We start from the raw sequence: 19,213 nt of genomic DNA on the forward strand, positions 1-19,213 counted from the left end.
TCATGATCCCCTGTTAGTTGGTAATAGTTCATTCGAGGTTATCAATCATGCCCCTCACCTGGATAGGAACATGTGTGCACATAAACCGAGAAGTTGGTCATCCGTGACATTCAACTTTTCCCGAAGAGGGCGAGAAAGACACAAAAATATGCTACTGAGATCCAGACTAGCCCTCATACGCCATACAGTTCTAATTTGTTCATTAAGATGTTATGGTTACCGTATTTTCCGGCCTATAAGCCACTACCTTTCCCCCTCCACTTTGAACCTTGCGGCTCATAAATTGGTGCGGCTAATTTATGACTTTTTCTTAGCTAACGACCATAATGTTTTGTATTTAACACATATTTTTCATATTACACCGACAGAGACACTGAAGAGGTGTGTTATTGTTTGTGCTGTGGCGCCATCTTCTAGACAAGTTTGGTCACTGCAGGTGGAGCGGGTAGAAAATGTACTTCCTGTTTCAAGCCTTGAACTACAATTAAAACCATTCATGGTGTTTCTGCTTGAAAGGATTCTTCATTCACCGCTCCATGCAACGTGTGTAAGTTTTACAATATAACTAAATCAATTCATACTTACTAAACCGTCCCATGTGTGATGTCTGTAGGAGTGCTTTCATGCATATTTGTACGTGTTATCTTAATGTAATCAAGCTAGCGTCGTTAGCATTAGTGAATATGCTAACACGTTTACAACTGTCTGTGTTAATAATATAAACTTACATGGCATTCTTCTTGGATTGTTTCAGTTTCCTGAATTCACCAAAACGTCACAGTAGAGTTATTGAGTCTGTTTAGCTGATTGGAGAGCTAGCTTCCGCAGCCAGTTGGCCCATGATAATGACTTCTGTTTTGTTTGATCAGCTGTTTTACTGCCGTGTTACAGGCAGCGTTTGTAAACAATTGAGGTATGTAAATAAACATTTACAAAACCTTTCATACTGCGGCTTACAGTACAGTGTAGCTAATATATGTAAAAATATTTATTTATTCTAAAATTTGGTGGGTGTGGCTTAATAGCCCAGAAAATACGGTAATTTGTTCATTAAAATATTATGGTTAATTGTGTCAAATGCTTTTGTCAGGTTCATAAACGCTGCAGCTGCAGACTGATCATGCAGTTAATGAAACAAAGTTACTGCCAGAACTTTTGACCATTACTGGACAACAGTTTTTCTCGTGTTTATCCGCATAAAAATGGTTTGTCCCTCATCAATCTTTCATATAAAAACACTAGAGATGTCCGATAATATCGGACATAAATGCGTTAAAATGTAATATTGGAAATTATCGGTATCGTTTTTTTTTATTATCGGTATCGTTTTTTTTTTTTTATTAAATCAACATAAAAAACACAAGATACACTTACAATTAGTGCACCAACCCAAAAAACCTCCATCCCCCATTTATACTCATTCACACTCATTCACACAAAAGGGTTGTTTCTTTCTGTTATTAATATTCTGGTTCCTACATTATATATCAATATATATCAAAACAGTCTGCAAGGGATACAGTCCGTAAGCACACATGATTGTGCGTGCTGCTGGTCCACTAATAGTACTAACCTGTAACAGTTAATTTTACTAATTTTCATTAATTACTAGTTTTTATGTAACTGTTTTTATATTGTTTTACTTTCTTATTTATTCAAGAAAATGTTTTTAATTTATTTATCTTATTTTATTTCTTTTTTTAAACAGTACCTTATCTTCACCATACCTGGTTGTCCAAATTAGGCATAATAATGTGTTAATTCCACGACTGCATATATCTGTTGATATCGGTATCGGTAATTAAAGAGTTGGACAATATCAGAAAATCGGATATCGGCAAAAAGCCATTATCGGACATCCCTAAAAAACACCCCTTATGGAGCCAGGAGGGCCAGTGACAAAGTTCTGGATGTTGCATGATCGTGCCAATGTCTTGCAGTGGTGAGTATGTATGTGTGTGTGTGTGTATTGGGTAAATCCTGTTAGAAAGACTGTAAATCATAGAGTCAAACCTGACTGACTTTGTTTATCTGTAATTAACACGAGGAAGGCCCTCACTGAAACTCAAATAAGCAAAATTAATCGTGTTACAGGCACTGGATCATATTAAACTTGAACATGCTTGCATGCCGCATGATTATAAGGACTCCATATGGGCCAGGCATGGAGGAAGTGTACCCCACAAGGCTGTACCATAACAACATCTGACCTCATTGTTTGGACTTTAAGAAGTAATGTGACCCGGTGAAAAACGCCACTTCTTGCTCTGTCACGCCCACGACTCGGCACCTTTCTCTCTGCTTGTGGCACCGCAGCGTACTGCAAGTGACAGGCGCCGTCTGAGAAATATTACTTTGCAAGGTAGTGTTATTGTAACCCTGATTTGACACCCATCTAGGTCACTTTCACTTAAAGTTGCAGCATAAGCAGCTGTGTTTTGGCTGCTTTCGGGTGCAAGGGGAGGGGGGCCTCAATGTGTAACCAGGGCTCAAATGACCAGTCTGTGTGTCATATTGAAGAAAATAACATCAGAAAATATGTGCAATCATATTTGTATTTATTCCCATGATTTGTTATGACACACAAGCTCATATTTCCCATGAACCCTGTATTAGGAGATACTTGTCTTTGCATTATGTTGGACTCACTCCAGTCGTATGTTTCCCTTTCTCTTTAAACAGGATTTAAATCAGCACATTGGGCACAGTGTAGCCATGGATACAATATGCAGCACTGCTTTTGGGTGGCTATGAAGTAAAGGAGAAAAGGAAAAACAATAACACTACAGCCACATGGAAATCATAAGGATGTGAGATGTGTATATGTGTAGCTAATTTACAGCATTTACCGGTACATACATACCATATTTTTCCGACCATATGGCGCACCGGATTATAAGGCGCACTGCCGAAGAGTGGGTCTATTCAGGTCTATAGTCAAACAAAAGGCGCACCGGATTATAAGGCGTGTTAAAAGGGTCATATTATGATTTTTTTCCCCCTACATTTAAAACACTTCCTTGTGGTCTACATAACAAATAATGGTGATTCTTTGATCAAAATGTTGCAAACATTATGTTTTACAGACCATCTTCAAGGCGCTTTCGGACTGTCTCTTCAGGATGGGCCGTTCTATGGGCAATCTTACCCCGAATTTCCACTGAATGCGAAACGGCTGTGGACTCTTTTCCGTGTTTATTCAAGCTAAATATTCGCAGAGCTTCTATTTCTGCCGGACACCGCAAAGAATTTGTGCAATTTGGCAAAAATCATGCACAAACACATAATAAAGTATCCGGTCTACTTTCAAAATAAAATACTGCGTCTTTCAAGGCGGATTTTATTTTATACTTTGAAAGGTCTTAACGGGTGGTGATGGACATTAAGTCAACTTGTCAAAGGTTTTCAGACTTAATTTCATCTTGTTGACACAAAAGGATGAGAACATGCTGATTCTAGATGTCCAAAATTAAAGAATAATTTACAGGCATATCCTGGGCAGCTAAATGGGGATATAAGGTCCTGTGTCAAATATGTGTGACACGCATACTTGCCAACCTTGAGACCTCCGAATTCGGGAGATGGGGGGTGGGGGTGGGGGCGGGGCGGGGTTGAAGTGGGCGGGGTTGGGGGGGGGTTTGGTGGTAGCGGGGGTGTATATTGTAGCGTCCCGGAAGAGTTAGTGCTGCAAGGGGTTCTGGTTATTTGTTCTGTTGAGTTTATGTTGTGTTACGGTGCGGATGTTCTCCCGAAATGTGTTTGTCATTCTTGTTTGGTGTGGGTTCACAGTGTGGCGCATATTTGTAACAGTGTTAAAGTTGTTTGTACGGCCACCCTCAGTGTGACCTGTATGGCTATTGATCAAGTATGCCTTGTATTCACTTATGTGTGTGTAAAAGCCGCATATAATATGTGACTGGGCCGGCACGCTGTTTGTATGGAGGAAAAGCGGACGTGACGACAGGTTGTAGACGACACTAAAGGCAGTGCCTTTAAGGCACGCCCCCAATATTGTTGTCCAGGTGGAAATCAGGAGAAATTCGGGAGAATGGTTGCCCCGGGAGATTTTCGGGAGGGGCACTGAAATTCGGGAGTCTCCCGGGAAAATCGGGAGGGTTGGCAAGTATGGTGACACGCTCGCCAGGGATGATGTTATTGTTGTATTGATGCTTGCTGCAAAAAATTAATTGGCAGGACCAAGTTTATTTGCTTTGTTTTATTACTACCTTCCTGATCACGTGACAATGCGAGGATTCGCGAGATCTCGTAAAAGTCCATGCTATTTCGCTGCATGACGGAGCCGCAAAAGAACGGCAGTGGGGATTGCCAGACGGCAGCTGGTCCGCGGTCGTTACGCTTTCAGTGGAAATTTGTTTTTTTTACATGGCTCCACTTTGACAGCGTCTTCTCCCCGTCAACTTCGTTGTACGGGTAGTTTTTAGTACTTCCATAGCGAGTCCACTGACAGATATAAGTTGAAACTGTACGTGGCTTTATATTAGAAATGGCAACAGCGGAGGATGAATGACCCACGACAAGAGAATAGAGAAAAAAAGAAGGAGCTTATTGACTATGGTGTCGGCATGGACTGCAATGGCGGATGTGCGCAAATTTTTGGGTCTTATGCAGATCCCAAATACACAACAGCAGGAACCAATAGGTAAGAGAAGTTGGTTTGGCATAATATTGCGAAACAAAACGCCAAATAATAAGTCTCCTAATAGGTGTCAATTTGGGGTCTTAATTAGGGATGTCCAATAATATCGGACTGCCAATATTATCGGCCGATAAATGCTTTAAAATGTAATATCGGAAATTATCGGTATCGGCTTCAAAATTATCGGTATCGGTTTCAAAAAGTAAAATGTATGACTTTAAAACGCCGCTGTGTACATGGACGTAGGGAGAAGAACAGAGCGCCAATAAAATTTAAAGGCACTGCCTTTGCGTGCCGGCCGAGTCACATATCTACGGCTTTTCACACACACAAGTGAATGCAAATCATACTTGGTCAACAGCCATACAGGTCACACTGAGGGTGGCCGTATAAACAACTTTAAGTTACAAATATGCGCCACACTGTGAACCCACACCAAACAAGAATGACAAACACATTTCGGGAGAACATTCGCACCGTAACACAACATAAACACAACAGAACAAATACCCAGAACCCCTTGCAGCACTAACTCTTCCGGGACGCTACAATATACACCCCCCGCTACTCCCTACCCCCCACCTCAACCCCGCCGCCCCCCCAAACCCACCCACCTCAACCTCCTCATGCTCTCTCAGGGAGAGCGTGTCCAAAATTCCAAGCTGCTGTTTTGAGGCATGTTAAAAAAAATAATGCACTTTGTGACTTCAATAATAAATATGGCAGTGCCATGTTGGCATTTTTTTCCATAACTTGAGTTGATTTATTTAGGAAACCCTTGTTACATTGTTTAATGCATCCAGCGGGGCATCATAACAAAATTAAGCATAATAATGTGTTAATTTCACGACTGTATATATCGGTATCGGTTGATATCGTAATCGATAATTAAGAGTTGGACAATATCGGAATATCAGATATCGGCAAAAAAAGCCATTATCGGACATCTCTAGTCTTTATATAGACACCATAATAATAATGTACGTTGAAGCCAGTATATATGACTACAGTAGCTGTAATGCGCTGACAATCCATCGGCTTTGTAGCTTACCAAAGTCGTACTAAAACATTTTGACCAATTTTTGAGCGCCGTGTGGAATGTTCTACATTGACAATGAAACGTCAAAGTTTTGGGCTTTGTAGCGTGCGGTCCACATGTATCTCTTATCTGTGATGGCCATTTACCGGTCACACGTATCTGTACACCATGTGCCATATAAAATTGCTTTGAGGTCTGTAAGCACAATCGGAAGTAATCCGTACATCAGGCGCACCGGGGTATAAGGCGCACTGTTGATTTTTGAGAAAATGAAAAGATTTTAGGTGTACCTTATAGTCCGAAAAATACGGTAGTATTCAAATTATTATTCTGCCCTATTTTTAGTCAGTCTCCTTCCCCCACTTTTTTTTAATCCGATTTAAACAATTCCACTTTCAAAATGTTCATTACATGAAACATTCCTGCATTTTCAGGAATTCCTCATTTTCTAGGACATTTTTCCCATCCAAACGGAATGGGAATGCTGGGTATTTTTTTCAGCTATTTTTGCAGATATAAACCTCAGAGCTAACTGTTAGCATGCTAATATTAGCATGCTAGCTTTTTAGTTTGCAGATATACAGTACATACAACTCACAGTCATATATTTTGGTTTGTGCCGCATGTTAGAATGCTAATGTTAACATGTTCACTTTTTCAGATACTTTTGAAGGTATACACCTCAGAGTCATATAGTTCAATACTTGACGCATTTTAACTGTTAACATGTTGATGTTAGCGTGCTAGTTTTTGAGTAAATTTTGCAGATATACACCTCACAGTCATATATTTTGGCTCTTGATGAAAGCGTACTGTTAGCATGCTAATGATAGCATGATAGCTTGTAGTTAATTTTGAAGGTGTACACCTCAGATTAATATTTTGGTACTTGATGCATGCGAACTGTTGAGTCATATTTTTTGTTCACATGCTATGCTAGCGTGCTAACTGTTAACATGCTGATGTTAGCGTGCTAGTTTTTGAGTAAATTTTGCAGGTATACACCTCAGAGTCAGATATTTTGGCACTTGATGTATGCCAACTGTTAGCATGCTAACATTGACATACTTGCTTTTTTGGCTAATTTTGCAGATATACACCTCACAGTCATATATTTTGGCTCTTGACGAAAGCGTACTGTTAGCATGCTAATGATAACATGATAGCTTTTAGTTCATTTTGAAGGTGTACACCTCAGATTAATATTTTGGTACTTGATGCATGCAAACTGTTGAGTCATATTTTTGGTTCGCATGCTATGCTAGCGTGCTAACTGTTAGCATTTCAGTTCGGTTTTGCCTTTCCAGCATTCACAGGTTGTCTAATATTCATGTAATGTTTAATTTACACGGCGCTCTTCAGAGAGTAAGCTTTTTTTTGGTTCAATGTCTGGTTGTTACTTAGCAGCAGGTTCAGGACACGGGTCATGTGGCATTTTAGAGGCCTTTATGATGCAGAGCAGAGAAATAACAGCGTGTGTCCCGTGCAGATGTTATGACACACGCCTCTGCTTGCTTTATTATCATTCAAGTCACAGCTGCATGTGGATTGGCTTTTTCCTACAGTTGATTTATTCGCGCTCTGAATACATAGAGCAGGTTTATTCCTGTTTATGCTGTGATTGGTGACCACGAGCAGCAGCAGAAACGTGCTGCAAGCTATAAAGTTGACTTCAGAAGTATACTCTAAAGACTTCTGCTGTTGACTGGGGAAAAAAAAAAGCAATATACTGAAAACATTCAAATAAAACCAACTATATCAGCAAGTTGGAAAACAGAGTTCTTGGAATGTTCTGCTGGTTACAGCTGGAGCGTCTTTTTAGGTTGACCAAGTGGTTTAAGTGGAAGACAAACACTCCAAAGCCGGATATGGTGGCTTAGTTGTGTTGTTTCCTCAAGTGTTTGGGTAACAAGGAGTTCATCAACAAGTGGAGATGCAAGAAATGCACTCCACTCTCTGAACAGACACCGACTATAATGATACCGCTGTGTATGTTTTGTAAGCTCCTGTCTTACCTGCAGGTCCTGAGGTTCCCTTCGATCCAGGAGCTCCACTTGGGCCCCTAACCCCTGCCTCACCCCGAGGCCCACTGGGACCTGGCAACCCTCGGGACCCTGGTTTACCTGATAGGAGGAGAAAGTCATCACTAAACTTCTGAACTACACAATCTGACTTAGCAGCAGCTGTGAGACTATTTTACCATCTCTGCCTGGAATACCATCTCTCCCCTTTTCACCCTGAGGACCTGCAATGGCAGCATGCACACACAACTTAAATTCGATTAGTGGTAATTACCTGCAATAAAAGGACGTAAAAGTTGTGTGGAGGACCATGCTTCCGTGGTCTATAGAAATTGAACTTTCATAGGTGGTCATGTATTGTCAAGCAAAAAGCTTGGTTTGTACGCCCCACTTTTGTATGATTCAATTTCCAACAAAGATTTCTGCCAAAATGTTGCCCTGGTGTTTGTATAGCGTCTCGGTTATCGTACGGCCCGACACTGCACGCTACAAACTAGTCTGTTTGCTTGAATTGTGTACCCAAACAAGAAATCAAAGAAGTGACTCAGTGTCTGTGCGACTGCAAAATAATCCACCAGCAAGGGGGCCAAAGAAAATTGCGAGTACCAGCGCTTTGACAAAGAAAGTGAGAAACGCCATCGAGTTCAAGAAAGAACTTAAAGTACCAGTATAGTGGAAAAACGAGTTGACTTAAAATGCTTAACTGTGTTTCATTGTATCCAATAAACCATATACAATCGTATTTACAATCCGCAAACACAGTTTAACATCACAAAATGACAAATTCAGTCAGCCATTTTAAATATTCCGTTCCGAATACCTTTGGCTATTTCCGGAGATTTACGTCACAATGGGAACGCCTCTGCACTCTGACCATAGTATCAGATCAGTCATACTGGAAATACGCAAACATTAGAGCGAGATGTGCTGTCTATCATTCACAATCCTTATTTAAGACATGAACACATGTTTTTCTTTTTTTATGCATTCAAAGTCGCAAATAAATAAATACATAAAAAGTCAGCTAACAATGTAGCCAATAGGGGCTCTCTATTTTGCCCACAAATCCCTCTAAATAATCATCCAAAACCCTTCAACAATACTCTTTATACATATCGTCACTTGAATATTGACCAAATGTTAGCAATGTTGTTATTATAAGCGCTAACGCAAACAAACTATTTCTTAGCGATGAAGGTTTTATGCCGCCGATTCCAAAACCGATCATCCATGAGTGATATATACCAATACCAATACCGATCACACATGTTAACTATATATTTTTCAACTTATTTAAGGTTCTGTTGAAAGTTTAACACTATCAACACAATATTTAAACCAGTTCCGAGCAAGGACGCTAAATTGTGTTGAGAAAACCTTTGTTCGCTTGTCACCGTCAGATTTGCAGGACACAGCCACAGAATGTCGTCATCATTTATCATCACGATATAACGAGAATATTAAACGCTCTATCGTCAGCTACATTTATTGATATTGTACATCGTCTATATCACGTAACTTAAATCCAAATAACGATAATAATGATTTTCCTTTGAACGCAGCATTAAGGCAGGAGTGTCTTAAAGGGGAACATTATCACCAGACCTATGTAAGCGTCAATATATACCTTGATGTTGCAGAAAAAAGACCATATATTTTTTTAACCGATTTCCGAACTCTAAATGGGTGAATTTTGGCGAATTAAACGCCTTTCTATTATTCGCTCTCGGAGCGATGACGTCACGACGTGACGTCACATCGGGAAGCAATACGCCATTTTCTCAAACACCGAGTCAAATCAGCTCTGTTATTTTCCGTTTTTTCGACTGTTTTCCGTACCTTGGAGACATCATGCCTCGTCGGCGTGTTGTCGGAGGGTGTAACAAAACACGAACAGGGACGGATTCAAGTTGCACCAGTGGCCCAAAGATGCGAAAGTGGCAAGAAATTGGACGTTTGTTCCGCACATTTTACCGACGAAAGCTATGCTACGACAGAGATGGCAAGAATGTGTGGATATCCTGCGACACTCAAAGCAGATGCATTTCCAACGATAAAGTCAAAGAAATCTGCCTCCAGACCGCCATTGAATCTGCCGGAGTGTGTGAGCAATTCAGGGACAAAGGACCTCGGTAGCACGGCAAGCAATGGCGGCAGTTTTTTCCCGCAGACGAGCGAGCTAAACCCCCTGGATGTCTTGGCTCACACCGTCCCTTATGCCACCGAAGATGATCAAGAGAAGAATATCGACCCTAGCTTCCCTGGCCTGCTGACATCAACTCTAAAACTGGACAGATCAGCTTTCAGGAAAAGAGCGCGGATGAGGGTATGTGTACAGAATATATTAATTGATGAAAATTAAATTAAAGTGCATGTTGTTGCCAAATGTATTTCATATGCTGTAAACCTAGTTCATAGTTGTTAGTTTCCTTTAATGCCAAACAAACACATAGCAATCGTTGGTTAGAAGGCGATCGCCGAATTCGTCCTCGCTTTCTCCCGTGTCGCTGGCTGTCGTGTCGTTTTCGCTTGCATACGGTTCAAACCGATATGGCTCAATAGCTTCAGTTTCTTCTTCAATTTCGTTTTCGCTACCTGCCTCCACACTACAACCATCCGTTTCAATACATGCGTAATCTGTTGAATCGCTTAAGCCGCTGAAATCCGAGTCTAAATCCGAGCTAATGTCGCTATAGCCTGCTGTTCTATGCGCCATGTTTGTTTGAGTTGGCTTCACTATGTGACGTCACAGGAAAATGGACGGGTGTATATAACGATGGTTAAAATCAGGCACTTTTAAGCTTTTTTTAGGGATATTGCGTGATGGGTAAAATTTTGAAAAAAACTTCGAAAAATAAAATAAGCCACTGCGAACTGATTTTTAATGGTTTTAACCCTTCTGAAATTGTGATAATGTTCCCCTTTAAACTTTTTTTTTTTTTCAGCAACTAGTGCGGGGCACAATTCCAGGAAAGAGGTGAAGTCTTGGCTTTGCGTACAGCCACAAAGCTCTGTGAGTGTGTACCTCAAATGACTCTCAGACTGGAGGAAATGAGTGCATGTGCAGAAAAGGATATAGGATATATAATAAGTGCATAAGTGAGCAGGTAGACGGTAGAAAAAGAGCCTTAAATTCTACAATTATTAAAAGTCTGGACTGCACCTAATGCTAATAGTACTTATATAACACTCCCGAATCCGGTTGACTGGCACTCACCAGCGGGGCCCTGCTCACCAGGAGTCCCTTTGACAGGAGTGGTCCCCTTCAACAAGGCGGCCTCCTGTGCAACTCCTTTGGACAGAGGGTAGCGTTGTGTTGCGGACGGCAAGGCAGTGAATCCTTGAACCTGGGGTTGGAAGCCATGAAACAATGCATGAGATTAAATACATTGTCACTGCAGTCTTTTGGTGTTGGTGCAGACCTTAGCCTCCAGTGAACTCAGCCTGTCGTTCATCGCTGTGATTCGACTGCAGTTAAGACAGTCTGGAAAGCAGAAGTTTGTCGTTCACATCCACAGGACTCAGCATACTGTAAAGTCTACTGTAAATGGAGTAGCACGTAGTAGTTCTTACTTGAAAGGGGCTCTCCTGTGCGTGCAGGCGGGCGACGCAGTGTGGACGGTTTTCTTATTGCCTCCTGAGCCACCTGCTGCTTCCTCGCATCTGTGGAAGACAATCAGAGAGAAGGCTTTCACTTCCTGTCATTTAAAGTCATATTGTAGTCGGGTTTATATGATCTGACTTAGACAACCACACTCACTCTGCACTTGTTTGGGGCCACATATTTCAAAAGAAGGAATACAGTAAAACTGTCAAAAAGACTGAGACTCCCTTCTAATACTTTTGTGTAGCACACTGGTGTCAAACTCAAGGCCAGAGGGCCACATCTGGCCCGCCACATCATTTCACATGACTCGCAAAAGCCTCGAAATAATACAATTAATACAGTTTGTCATACTAAATATATTCGTTTTTTCCATTTTGACAGAAAAAAATAAGTTAACTCATGCAATTAATCACAAAAGATACTGCATCAATCATGTCTGTATATACCGTATTTTTTGGACTATAAGTCGCAGTTTTTTTCATAGTTGGCTGGGGGTGCGACTTATACTCAGGAGCGACTTATGTGTGAAATTATTAACACATTACCGTAAAATATCAAATAATATTATTTAGCTCATTCACGTAAGAGACTAGACGTATAAGATTTCATGGGATTTAGCGATTAGGAGTGACAGATTGTTTGGTAAACATATAGCATGTTCTATATGTTATAGTTATTTGAATGACTCTTACCATAATATGTTACATTAACATACCAGGCACGTTCTCAGTTGGTTATTTATGCCTCATATAACGTACACTTATTCAGCTTGTTGTTCACTATTCTTTATTTACTTTAAATTGCCTTTCAAATGTCTATTCTTGGTGTTGGGATTTATCAAATACATTTCCCCCAAAAATGCGACTTATATATGTTTTTTTCCTTCTTTATTATGCATTTTCGGCAGTGCGACTTATACTCCGGAGCGACTTATACTCCGAAAAATACGGTATGCTGATCTATCATGTATGTAGTAATTGCATTTGTGTCAAAATATTGGGGTCTTTTCTTAAGTTTATTACAAATACGCAAGCATGAAGTGACATGTAGTTAATCATGATTGATCCGATTAGAAAATGTATTTGGCACAAGTAAAACAAATACATTTACCACATGCAATTGCATATCTTTTCAACTTGACAACTATATAATAATGCAACAAATATTGTATTATATTATCGCATGTTCCAAACAGCTTTTGTTTAAATAAAAATAAGTATTGAAATCTCATGATTTCAAAGCAAGTTATCCATTAGATTGTAGAAAATGGATGGATGGACACCATCCGTACATTTGATCATAAAAACAGAGGTACCGTTTTTCCATTTATAGTAATATCATGTAAAAATGATACATTTTATGGATACATTTCCGGCAACTGAACTGACAGGTTTTTTTAACAGTAAAATCTACAGATTTTTTTCTCGAGTGTACGTTAAAAGAAATAAAAAATTATCAAATGTATTAGCGATTGCGCAATAATATCATGAGGCGAATCCTGATACATTTATGTTAATATATTATTCACTGTTATAAACGGCAATCTGAGCGCAGCCTAAACCCTGTGGCCCTCAATGAAATCAAGTTTGACACGGGCTGGACCAAGCGGATGACATATACCAAAAAAGGTAAACAGGAATGATGCCAGGGTCTCAAAAGAGTGGAAAGAGTCATCAAAAAAGAGGTGCTTTTTGTAATAGGAACACAAATTCAACAAAACTGCTAAAAAAAACAACGTACTTCCTGAGCTACAATGCCTTTAGAAGGGCTGTTTGCAACTTGATGTTTGCAAGTTAAATTTTTCAAATCAAAAAATATATATTGGAACATCACTGGCTAGCTTGTGTTACCATTAGAGGATAAATAAAACATTTTTAATCAATAGTGTTCTCAATTATCTGAGTTACTGTGTAGAAATATGGGGAAACAACTACAAATGTGCGCTTCATTCACTAACTGTGTTACAAAAAAGATCAATTAGAATAATACACAATGTTGGATATAAATAATGTACAAACCATTTATTAAATCACAATTATTGAAATTCAATGATTTGGTGCATTTGCAAACAGCTAAAATTATGTATAAAGCAAACTATAACCTGCTACCCAAGAATGTACAACACTTCTTCTCAACAAAAGAGGAGAAATATAACCTTAGAGGAAAATCAAATTTAAAACATTTGTATGCTCGTACAACACTTAAAACCTTCAGCATATCTGTACATGGAATTAAATTATGGAATGGATTAACCAAAGAAATCAAACAAAGCACCAAAATGATTCAGTTTAAAAGACTGTTCAAACTACAAGTGTTCACAAAGTACACAGAACAAGAATTGTGAGGAACATCTTGAACCCTTTTTTTTTATTGAGACAAAGATTATTTATGTATTTAATATTTGTTTTGCTTCACCACATCGTAGATTTTTTTGCGTGTTTATAAAAGCATATTCTACAAGATTTCTTAGAGTTAGACTTCCTTTATTGTCATTCAAATTTGAACTTTACAGTACAGATAAGAACAACATTTCGTTGCATTAGCTCGCTGTAGTGCAGGATAAAAGAGCAATGAGGTGCAGATATAAATAGATGGATTACTGTACAGATAAATATATTGCACTTTTGCATATGCATTAGCATAAAAATAAACTAAAAATATCAAGACTACAGTAACACAGGCCACAAGATGAGACCAAACCAATCAGAGCAAGATGTTCAGTACCGCGGCCACTGATTGGCTCAGCCTCAGACAGCATTACTAAATTGGATTAAAAGAGTGTAAAGGTGACTAAAGAGTGCTATTTTATGTCTCGATTACGAATGCGCCGATAAATTAGCCAGTGATGAGTATCGACCCATTTTCATGAAAAATGACGTGATCGCCATTGCCGATGAATGCCTTTTAATGCTGATCACAAACGCCGATCCGTCTTATTTTGAGTCCCCTGGTTGTCTAGCTCGCAGGTAATTGTGTATCTGCAAACAATATGTGGACCATAGGCGTTGATCTACATTTCTGCCAGTGGGTGCTCGGACGGCAGTAAATCTGACGCTACTTTTCTGTGGATATTTCTACACTAAGCCGGATAACCCCTTAAACAAAGAATTATTTAGCCTAAGCCCCGTTTGAGCCACACTGAACTATCGTTTAAGGTCCCCCTCCTCGGACAATTTTTTACACGGGTAAGTGCACCGTGTATTTCTTGAATCTCCGGCTCTTAGTTTTTTATGGACTCATTGATCGTTTACAAACCGAGTTCGGCGAGGAAGTGACGCCAGAAAGATCGCGCCGCACACAGGAAGTGATGCCAGAAAGAATGCGCCACAGCCAGCTTCATAATAAAGCGGTTTCGTAACTCGGAGCTAACCACTGGAAATATGGAGGCGAGTCATCCAGACATGCCCGTGTTTCTCCTTCCGTCTGTACCAACACTTGTGGAAATCACACATGAATACCTTAAGAAAAGCGATTGCAGCTCTTTTTGATACAACACTTCTCAGACGGCAAGAGAACTTTCGAATGTCGAGGTCAGCTGTAATTCTACTTACTGAAAAACTTTGTATATTTGTCGAAGGAGAGTCAACGAGAATGCGGGCTCCCGTGGATGTGATAAAAAAGGTAGCGTGTGCTTTGTATTACCTGGCCGTCGAGGGAAGCCTACGGAAAACGGCGAATGCATTTGGACTGGCAAAGCAGACTGTATCAGTTATTGTCCGCCATGTATGTCACGGACTCAATGTCTAGGTCCAGAGTATATAAAGTCACCAAAAAGGAATGGACAATGAAGGTGAAGGCAAAAGAATGAGGAGTGTCCTGACCAGATATCTAGATCCCTAGTTTGATTGATGTAAAATGTTCTTTATCACATTGTGTACTTTCACGTGTTTATTAAAGATTTGATTAATTTATGATGTGTGATTCACTATAATAGGGCCCCACAGCACACTGGATTCCAGTTAATTGAAATACCACAACACTGGATATTGTTCAGATAAGTTACATTTAAGAACTTGATAAAATGGCAACCAAGGTAATCAAAAAGGTCAACCAACGAACGAGATTTCTGTATAGAATCTCCTCTCTGGTCAACAAAGGCACCATGAGGATTCTGGCGGAACTCTCGTTCAACCCTTTTTCAATTACGCATGCAACTCCTGGTACCCTAGCACCTCCAAAACCCTCAAATCTAAACTCCAAACATCCCAGAACAAGCTAGTCAGATTACTTCTAGACCTCCACTCCAGATCCCACCTCACTCCTACCCACTTCTCCAAAGTGGGCTGGCTCAGGGTGGAGGACAGTGTAAAACAACTTGCACTGAGCCTAGTCTATAAAATCCGCTACACCTCCCTGATACCGAAGTACATGTTAAACTACTTCCTTAACGTAAATGACCGCCATAACCACAACACCAGGGGGAGCTCCACTAACCACGTTAAACCCAGATTCCGAACTAACAAAGGTCTTAACTCATTCTCTTTCTATGCCACATCAATGTGGAATGCGCTCCCAACAGGTATAAAAGAAAGTGCATCTCTATCCTCCTTCAAAACAGCAATAAAAGTTCACCTCCAGGCAGCTACAACCCTAAACTAACACCCTCCCCGGATTGTTAATAATCAAATGTAAACAATCAAATGCAGATACTTTTTCTTATGCCTTCTGATCTCTCTCTCTCTCTGCCCACTACTTGCTGTCCATATCCTACCAAGTCAGACCTACACTGTTCCAATATCCATTTCTCTGTTCTCAATTGTTGATGACTGATGATAACAACCAAACCATACCGCCCCCCCTCCTCCCTCCACACCCCGAATTGTAAATAATGTAAATAATTCAATGTGATTATCTTGTGTGATGACTGTATTATGATGATAGTATATATCTGATAGTATATATCTGTATCATGAATCAATTTAAGTGGACCCCGACTTAAACACGTTGAAAAAGAATTTGCCATCAATCTCGGCGCCTACGATGTGGACACTCCCCTAAATTCATAGTAATCACCTCTTTTACGGCAAATAAACTAGTATCTTAAGTATCAACAACCAGAATTAAAATATTAAAACGAGGATAAACATTTTACACAGGACAGGAGAGCAAGCAGGAGCAGGCATGCTAGCCAGGCTAGCCAGCTGCTAAGCTACCTTGAAACAACACCAATAATTACGTACATCATCAAGTTTAAGAAGTGTCGATGGAAGTGTGTTACAGCAGTACGCAGAAATTAACAAGTAGATTAATAAGAGTCTATAAAGAGAGGATAATATAACAGCTCTTAACTGTTGAGTCATCGTTGTCACAGCCAGAAGTGCATCGCATGTAAGGAGGGTGGGTCGATCCATGTGTCATCACCAAGGGTCATATCAGTATATGATCGATACTAGAGTGAGACGGTCGATATTTTGATTTTCTTTCAATCATTTTTTTTGTGTGTGTGTGAGTTTACAAATTGAGGTAAAAATTCCTTGGACACAATAGGATTTTGAGGGCAAAAAGGATTTAAAAGAGTAATAGTAGTTTTGTATTTTGTTTAGTTATTGGGTACTTTGTTTTGCTCAAAGAACTGAATGTAATAAAAAAAAGAATAAGGAAGTAGTTTAAATATTGTGTTGATATTGTCAAACTGTTAATAGCACTCACCATAAATAAATCAAACACTTTACAGTTTGTGGTATTGGTATTGGTCGATTTCAGTCATGGATGAATCGGCATCATAAATCCCGGATCAGAACTAGCCTAGAGGGATTTCACAATGTTGGAAAATATATTTAGATGGTCGTAAACAGATACAGTAAATACCTACACACTCAAAGTTCGAACAATCACACGCACATTCACTGTACAAACATACATATATACACATACTGTACATGTACATTCACTGTACAAACATACATATACACATACTGTACATATACCAGTACCTATGCATACATACACTCATGCACATAATCACGTTTCATCAAATATATATTAAAGTTGTTGCCCTAGAGGAAACTGGGTAACACATGGCACACTGACAAAGCTTAACCTAATATTACTATAACAATCTACAAGGTTAATTTAGTTGGCTTCTCTTTCTTCCTCTCCATGTATCTGCTTTCTTTTGTATTTCAAGTTATCATTACATATATGTATTGTTGTATTTGAACAATGTATTATTGATAATAGAGGTAATTATTATTATTCATTATCAATAGTGCTATTTCCATTGGTATTTGTATTGCTCCATTTGTTGTGTAATAATGTTCACTGTCATTTCTGTATTATTTATTTCACTAACTGCTTCTTTGCTATCACTTTTACCATCATATTTGTACATATCCTATTTGCTGATGTTCTGATGTTGTTGTTGTTGTTGTTGTTGTTGTTGTTGTTGTTGTTGTGGTTGTTGTCTCTCTGTCTTATCCCCCTCTTGTCACCGCAATTTCCCCCCCTGTCTTCCTTTTTTTCCACTTTCTATTCCCTCCTGCTACGGCCCGGCTGCACCAAATTATAATATACTGTTAATCCATTTAATAAAGTCAAATACATATAAGGCAACAAGAGAAGTATCCCACACTTCTCTTTTGTAAAGTAAATTTGTACAGCCGATATGGGCATCTACATCAACAATATGATTTGCCTGAGTAACTGGACAGGACAAAAAATAAATTAAAAAAAATTAGGTCGTAAACAGTTTTTTTATGCTTTAAAATAATAGATTTATAATGAATGATTCCTATACCGTGCGGAAATTCATCTATCGTGGCCATGTCTGGAACTAATTAACAGCAATAAATAGGGATTTATGTTCTTAAAGGCCTACTGAAATGCGATTTTCTTATTTAAACGGGGATAGCAGGTCCATTCTATGTGTCATACTTGATCATTTCGCGATATTGCCATATTTTTGCTGAAAGGATTTACGGTAGTAGAGAACATCGACGATAAAGTTTGCAACTTTTGGTCGCTGATGAAAAAGCCTTGCCTGTACCGGAAGTAGCAGACGAGTAGCGTGACGTCACAGGTTGTGGAGCTCCTCACATCCGCACATTGTTTACAATCATGGCCACCAGCAGCAAGAGCGATTCGGACCGAGAAAGCGACGATTTCCCCATTAATTTGAGCGAGGATGAAAAATGTGTGGATGAGGAAAGTGAGAGTGAAGGACTAGAGGGCAGTGGGAGCGATTCAGATAGGGAAGATGCTGTGAGAGGCGGGTGGGACCTGATATTCAGCTGGGAATGACTAAAACAGTAAATAAACACAAGACATATATATACTCTATTAGCCACAACACAACCAGGCTTATATTTAATATGCCACAAATTAATACCGCATAACAAACACCTCCCCCCTCCCGTCCATTTAACCCGCCAATACAACTCAAACACCTGCACAACACACTCAATCCCACAGCCCAAAGTACCGTTCACCTCCCCAAAGTTCATACAGCACATGTATTTCCCCAAAGTCCCCAAAGTTACGTACGTGACATGCACATAGCGGCACGCACGTACGGGCAAGCGATCAAATGTTTGGAAGCCGCAGCTGCATGCATACTCACGGTACCGCGTCTGCGCATCCAACTCAAAGTCCTCCTGGTAAGAGTCTCTGTTGTCCCAGTTCTCCACAGGCCAATGGTAAAGCTTGACTGTCATCTTCCGGGAATGTAAACAATGAAACACCGGCTGTGTTTGTGTTGTTGCTGCAGTTGGCCGCAATACGGAAAAAAGGATTTCATGAAGCGAGTGAGGAGTTCACTTCAATCACACACGTCACATGACGTGCAAACTTTTTTTTTTGTCTCTGAAAAGAGACAACAGTGCACGCCCTGCATCTTTGCCAAGTTTTCCTTTGCCATTGTTTCTTTGTGGAGTAGAACATCGGGAAGCCAT

General features: G+C 39.8%; 1 protein-coding gene across 3 annotated transcripts in view; it reads right to left on the reverse strand.

Moving 5' to 3' along the window:
- Positions 1–19,213, reverse strand: part of emid1 (EMI domain containing 1) — a 204,634-nt gene that overhangs the window by 36,032 nt on the left and 149,389 nt on the right. For all 3 annotated transcript variants that reach the window (XM_061986344.1, XM_061986345.1, XM_061986346.1), the window contains exons 4-8: positions 11,291–11,380; positions 11,140–11,201; positions 10,935–11,064; positions 7,897–7,941; positions 7,712–7,819 (exon numbers count right to left, since the gene is read on the reverse strand). In XM_061986344.1, coding sequence (XP_061842328.1) covers positions 7,712–7,819; positions 7,897–7,941; positions 10,935–11,064; positions 11,140–11,201; positions 11,291–11,380 — 435 coding nt within the window. The remainder of the gene's footprint in view (positions 1–7,711; positions 7,820–7,896; positions 7,942–10,934; positions 11,065–11,139; positions 11,202–11,290; positions 11,381–19,213) is intronic.

This window comes from Nerophis lumbriciformis, linkage group LG12 (genome assembly GCF_033978685.3).
Source record: "Nerophis lumbriciformis linkage group LG12, RoL_Nlum_v2.1, whole genome shotgun sequence".
Taxonomy (NCBI): domain Eukaryota; kingdom Metazoa; phylum Chordata; class Actinopteri; order Syngnathiformes; family Syngnathidae; genus Nerophis; species Nerophis lumbriciformis.